General features: G+C 47.8%; 1 protein-coding gene across 1 annotated transcript; it reads right to left on the reverse strand.

The window, feature by feature from the left end:
- Window positions 1-2,303: 2,303 nt before the first annotated feature.
- On the reverse strand, window positions 2,304-7,060 carry LOC141372126 (leukocyte immunoglobulin-like receptor subfamily B member 3; the record flags this gene model as incomplete). Its single annotated transcript, XM_073890626.1, has 8 exons — window positions 2,304-4,036; window positions 4,229-4,273; window positions 5,032-5,084; window positions 5,270-5,307; window positions 5,386-5,428; window positions 5,756-5,872; window positions 6,643-6,693; window positions 6,997-7,060. Coding segments are annotated over 8 exons (558 nt in total), but the record flags the coding sequence as incomplete, so codon positions are not given.
- Window positions 7,061-7,064: the final 4 nt, after the last annotated feature.

Consider the following 7,064-nt stretch of genomic DNA (forward strand, 5'->3'; position numbering starts at 1 on the left):
GAACACAGTCATTTATATGTTTGTAAGGTTCCCACATTTAATTCAAGAGGTAAAATACTAATTCTAACTTGACTGTGTAAAGTTAGGTATGTATATGTATCTAGACAGCCACTTAAACAGCACCCAAAAGGTATAGTTTAAACTGCAATAAGGTTTTAAGGACATTAAATTGTAATATGAAACATATTTCTTAAAGCCAATAAAAGGAGGAAAATGGAAATAGAAGAGCAGACAAACAAAAATAAAATAATGAATCTAATAATCTTATCAGTAATTATGTTATAGGTAAATGGTGTAAATACAACACTTTATTTTTTTTAAGATTTTATTTATTTATTTGTCAGAGAGAGATTGACAGGACCTGGTGGCAAAGGCACATGGGAGTGATAATGTAATGGGTAGGGACTTTCTGTTGTGGTAATAAGAATGTTCTAGAAATGGATAGTGGTGATGATTGTCTAACATGGTACATGTACTTAATGCTGCTGAATTATATACATTTGCAATGGTTAAAATGGTAAATTTTATGTAATGTATATTCAACCACATTAAAAAAGTAGAATAACAAAAAAAATGTACTATACAAACACTAATCAAAAGAAAATTTAAGTCGTTGAATTAGCTTCCAATTCCTGCTGTCACAAATGACCACAAATTTGGTGTCTTAAAACACATAAATTTATTATCTTACAATTCTGGATGTCAGAAGTATAAATACAGTCTCATGGGTGTAAAGTCAAGGAATAGGGAGACATTCACTTGCTTCATCTTCATTCAGAACCAGAGTTCTGAATGCAATTGACTTCTAAATATTGACCACGTATCCCATAAATTTGGAAAACTCCTTTTTGTTTTGGGTAACACAACTTTATATATTTTTTATTTTCTATGCACACAACTGTGTAATCTCAGAACAATACAAGTAGTATTCTTATCCATTTCCATGCTTATTGTTTTGTTTTGCTTCTTTTAATTGGCTGGTACCTCCAATTAAATGAATTGAGTGCTGCGCTGAATACAAATGGTCAGAAGAAACATACTTGGATCATCCTCATCACAGAGAAAAGGACTTCAAGTCCTCACCTTCAAAGATGATATCCAGGTGCTGATTGATAACCATGCCTTCATAAATTGTAGGAAACACCTTTTTATTTCAGACGAGTTTTTGTTTTCATTATGAATTGTTGGTGTGTTTTATCAAAAGCTTTGCATGCATCTGTTGAGATTATTAATTTTTAAATTTTTAAAAAATTTTTATTATTATGTTCAATTAGCCAACATATAGTACATCATTTTTAAATTTTTAAATAAATTATAGTTAACATATGATATGAGTTTCAGATGTCCAACAGAGTGAGTTAACAATTATATACATTATGCAATCCTCACTATAAGAAATGCAATTATCATGTGTCACACAAAAAATTATTACAATATTACTGATTATATTCCCTAAACTGTATTTTTCATCCCCAGGCCTCATTTATTATGTAACTGGAAGTTTGTAACTCTTAATTCTCTTCACCTGTTTCAACCATCTTCCCATTCCCCCTCTCTTCTGGTTTGTGAGATGGTCATTTTTACAAATTCTGTTAATGTATCAGATTATATTGATTGAGTTTTAAAATTTTAAGCTACTCTGTTCCTCCCCTCCCCGCCAAAATCCAGTGTGGTCATGATGTAGAGTCTTTTTTAACTATTGCTGAATCTTATTTGAACATTTTGTTTAGAGATTTACATCTAAATTTATGCGAGACATCTTTATGTGCCTTTTTCATTCTGTAATTACCTTGCCAGGTTTTGGTGTCAATAGTTTCCTGGCCTAATCCAATATTGCTCCTTCCCTTTTTATTCTCAGGAAAGGTTTGTGTAATTTTGGTGTGTGTATATGCAGGTATATATGCATGTGTGTATGCATGGGTGTATGCACGTGTGTGTTTCCTAAGGGCATAAGTGTTTGGAGGAAATTCCCACTGAAGCCTCCTCAACAGACACATTTCTATATTACAGAATGATTATACCCATGGCCTTAGCTCACACTTCCATCCCATAACATAGTTGCCTTTCTTGCATGTGTTGAGAACATTTAGATCTACTCTCTTTGCAACATTCAAGGATATGATACAGTGTGATGAGCTGTGGTCATCATGTCCTACATCGGATCCCCAGAACTTGTGGTCTTATAACTAGAGATATTGTTCATCTTGTAGCTATAATCTTGACCACCACCTCCCCATTTCCACACCCCAGCCCTGGAAGCCACACAGTCTGCTCTCCATTTCTCTCAGTTTCCACATACTTCATTTGGGGGGTGGGGTTTTTTTATTTGATTTTCCAACATATAGTACATCATTAGTTTTTACTGTAGTGTTCAATGATTCATTAGTTATAATAACACCCAGTACTCATCACCACTTGCCCTCCTTAATGCCCATCACACAGTTACCCCATCTCCCCACCCCCTCCCTTCTGTAACCCTCAGTTTGTTTCCCGGAGTCCAGAGTCTCTCAGGGTTATTTTCTCCCTCTCTGATTTCTTCCCATTCGGTTTTCCCTCCCTTCCCCGCTGGTCCTCTGTGCTATTGCTTATGTTCCACATATGAGTGAAACCATATGATAATTGACGTTCGCTGCTTGACTTATTTCACTTAGCATAATCTCCTCCAGTCCCATCCATGTTGATGTAAAAGTGGGGTATTCATCCTTTCTGATGGCTGAGTAATATTCCATTGTATATATGGACCACATCTTTATCCATTCATCTGTTGAAGGGCATCTCGGCTCTTTCCACAGTTTGGCTGTTGTGGACATTGCTGCTATGAACATTGGGGTGCATGTGGGCCTTCTTTTCATTACATCTGTATCTTTGGGGTAAATACCCAGTAGTGCAATTGCTGGGTCATAGGTTTTTGATCACAGAGTCAATGCATTTAATGTACACATAGGGTGATACATATTTTCTACTTCTTCATCATTTTGTAACTTGTATTTTTGAGGACTTTTTCAGTTACTCTGCTTAAAATGATTCATAACATTCTATTATTGATTTAAAGTGTGTAGGATGTGATGCTGTCCTGATAATGGTGATGTGAACCTCCTCTCTCTCTCTCTCTCTCTCTCTCTCTACCTGGCTATTGTAGCTAGGATTTATAAATGTGACCATTGTTTACAAAAATGAACATTTTGGCTTTATTGATTTTTCTCTATTTTTTTTGTCCTCACTAGTAGATACTCTTGTCATTATTATTTTCCTCCTTCTACCTTCATTTGGAATAATTTGCTATTCTTTTTCTTTCTTTTTTTTTTAAGTTTTATTCATTTATTTGACAGGGAGAGACACAGTGAGAGAGGGAACACAAGCAGGGGGAGTGGGAGAGGGAGATGCAGGCTTCCTGCGGAGCAGAGAGCCCGATGCGGGGCTTGATCCCAGACCCTGGGATCATGACCTGAGCCGAAGGCCAGGCACCCCTGCTATTCTTTTTCTATAGTCTCGATATAATAGGTTATATCATTATTTTACTCTGTTTTCTGTTCTAATATATTAGTTCTAATATATTAGTTCTTGGTTCTTAATTTTCCCATTTCATAGGTTTGATGTGTAACATTTACATTGTCCTTCAGTGTAAACATTCTCTCATTTCCATTTTGGTTTTCTCATTTCATTCCTGAATTATTGAGAAGTCCGTTGCTTTGATTTCCAAAGTATAGAGATAGTACTATCTTTGATGGCAGAATCAGGTGACTCCCAGAGGGTCCCGGGAGTTCCTACTGGTCTGCGTGAGGAGTCCAGGTTGGCTGGCATTAGGTGGCGCCCAGTGTGGGCAGCTCCTGTGCCTTCCAGGGTCTCTGCGGTCGCTTCCCTGGAGTGTGGGGTCTGGGTCCTTCCTGGGCTAGCGGAGGGCCAGAGCAGCATACACATTGGGCTCTGCTGGGGGCTCCCCTGGTTGGGAGGGAGGGGATGCACTTGTCTCTCGTCGGAGGGTCAAGCGGTTCAGCTGGGCGTAGGTCACATCTGAAGGGGCATGAGATGTCGCAGCCTGCAGCGGGGGAGAGAGGGGAGGTGTGTGATTGAGGAGGCGGGAGCCTGGGGGCTTGGAGAAGGGACCCACCTGACAGTCTGTCTGCCTGTCTTCCTCTGCTTGTCTGTCCTCCGAGCCCAGCAGTGCCCCAGACATGGGGGAAGGAGAAGGCGCCAGTCCCCGCCTGAGTCTTGATCTTGAGTGGCTCACCTGGGCACGTGTCAATCCCTGGGGGTCTTCATCCCGTGCGTTCTGCTGCAGACAGACGGTGAGGGGGAGGTTTGTCGCCTTGATTCCAATCGACCGCCTCAGACTCTTTTCCACACTGTTGCCACAGTGATGCTTTCAAACTTTCAGGCGGATTAGGTCACTTTCCTGGTGGACTCTCCAGGGGCTTCCTGAGCCTTGGGACATGCAGTGCTTTCTATGGCTCCGATTCTATTCCTGACACTGTTTCTTGCTCATTTGGCTCCAGCCACATAGCCTATGTTCCTTCAAAACATGTTGCTGCCCCAGGACTTTTGCACCTGCTACCCCTGCTCTTGTTTTATTTTCCTTGCCCACACTTTGCACTCGAGGGTGCTGCCCACTTCCTTGCATATTCTGTCTGTCACCCACAACGTGAGCTCATAGAAGGTGAGTCAGATTTGCCCACTGCTGTGCTTGCAGCACGAGGTGGGGCCTGGTAAATGGTGGGCTTCCTGTGCCCATTTACTGGGTGAATGAATGAAGGGGGCCTAAGACCTGTGGGTGATTCATTTCTTCATGCACCCTCTTGAGACCTGGGCATGCACCTCAACAGCCAGAAGTCAGACAGTGGTCAGGGAGCCAGGCAAGGGGAGCACAGAGGAGGCCCCATGAGGTCACAGCAGGCTGACCCAGAGTGCCCAAGGAGGGAGAAGGCATCTGAGGGACACCGCTGAGATTGGGTGGTGTGAGGACAGAGAAGTGTCCATTGGATTAAGTTTGGCACCACGAGGGCCCTGGGGTCTGCACGAGAGTGGGGGTCTCACCCGATGGTCCAGCTCCACCCCCTCCTCAGGCTGAGTGTCTTGCACGGCAGCATCTGCTGGGGCGAATGGGGGTACCTCAGGCAAGGTCCCCTGAGGTTTCTCAGACAGGGCAGCTGTGATCCAGAGGATTCAGCGGGGGGGGGGGGAGGTGCCAAGGTCATGCATGTGGGAATTTGGTCCTCACCCCCTGCCCCCAGACCCTCCCAGCCCACCCCCAGGGCAATCCCCTTCCTCTCACAGAGGCTCTCCTCTTGGGCAGCAGCAGCTGAGCTGGAGCTGGGGAGGAGACAGGGTGTTAAGGGGCATAGAGGGGGCGGGTAGGTGGGAGTCTGGGGGTGTGCGAGCAAGAGTTACCTGTCCTGCAGGCCTCTGTCCTTGGGCTCTGGGTCTGCAGCCCCTGCAGGACATTGGGAATCAGCCTCGCTCTGGGCGGAGGTTACGACCACCCCCCATGTGATTCCAGGGAAAGGAGCCCTTCACACATATTGTCTGTGTGTCTCTCCATCTCCCGAGATTGAAAAGAGGAAACACCTTCAGTTGGCACGTGGGTCCCACCTGGGTGTTTTCTTTCTAGACTCTCTGACTTGAGATTCTGCAAGTGTCTTTCCACACCAGCCTTTCCCACCTCTCTGGCTTCCTTCTGGCCGCTGCCCTGAGCCCACCCTCGGTCGGCCCACGGGGCAGCCACCACGCCCTGGGGCCCGTCACCCCCTCCCCTTCTCACCTGGCTTCCTGCCTCTGCCCCGACGCCGGTGTCGGACCAGGAGGAGGCCGAGGAGGCCGAGCAGCAGGACGAAGGCCACCGAGACCCCGATGAGGACGTACAGGTACCAGTGGGGACCTGGGGCAGGAGCCACACCATGAAGGAGCCAGTGATGCCATTTAACTGAGCACCTGCTGTGTGCCAGGCACCTGCTGGGCTCTGTGCATTCACCTCTGACCCTGTCAGTGATCACGCAGCAGGGGATTGCCGCCCATCCCGCCCACTCCACAGACAAGAAACTGAGGCACAGAGGGGTCATGCACGTGTCTCAGGTCGCCCAGCGTGGGGGCGGCAGGGCTGGGGCTGGAACCAGGGCTGTGGGTTCCCTGTGCTCTCCTCATTCTGTCCCCTGTGGGGACACCAGCTCGAGGCTCTGGGCTCCTCACCTGGGGCACGGCCTGTCCCAGCATCTTCTTCTGGAGCTGAGGGTCCTTCCACATCCCCTATCACCTGAACGCCCCAGCCATTGCCCTCCCTCCCCTCCTCCTACAGTGTCACTGTCACAGTTGCGGAAGGACAGCCCCCCCATAGGTCATGACCTGGGGGCTTCCCCGTGAGTCCTCCTGTCCCACGATCGGAGCCCTGGTCAGAACGGAGGGGAACTCTACTCTAGGCCACGACTCTCTCCTTTACTTGGGGAAACTGAGGCCCACACAGGCAAGGGGCACGTCCAGGCCAACGCCTGCAGAGGACGCTGAACCGAGGGTGTAACTCAGCCCCTGCTCCCCATGGACCCTCCCACCACCGAGAGCCTCACTCACCCTCAGAGCCCCTGGAGCCCCGTTGTCCCCCTGGCATGTCTGAGAGACTGGAAGAAGAGCCCCTGGACAGCGGCCCCTGTGACTCACCAGCTGTTGAGCTGGGCCCTGTGGCTGAGGGGCCAGGGTCTGGAGAGGATCCTGGGGAAAAAGACCAGAGGGGGGCTGGAGCTTCCCCTAGAGACCGTCTCTGCCCACACTCCTCTCCCTCATGTGCCCTGTGGCCCCCAAGGTCCTCCTCCGCCTGGAGACTTCTGGTGATGGGGGCGAAGGACGAGGCAGGGGTGGGAGGGCCCTGTCTCCCCCCTGCACTGTGAGCTGGGGACCCCTCTGCCGACGCTCCCTCGGAGCCCCTCACTCCCGTCCTAGACCAGAGCCCTCCTGGGCACAGGGTCCTGAAGACAATGTTGGGACACAGAGGGGACAGGGTCAGGGGCCCCTCACCGTTGACCAGGAGCTCCAGGGGGTCACTGGGCTGTGACAACACGTAGGGGGAGGTGCTGAGTGAGCCG

Source organism: Callorhinus ursinus, unplaced genomic scaffold, assembly GCF_003265705.2.
Source record: "Callorhinus ursinus isolate GAN/ISIS: 27379988/994484 unplaced genomic scaffold, GSC_fseal_2.0 scaffold1329, whole genome shotgun sequence".
In the NCBI taxonomy this organism is placed as follows: domain Eukaryota; kingdom Metazoa; phylum Chordata; class Mammalia; order Carnivora; family Otariidae; genus Callorhinus; species Callorhinus ursinus.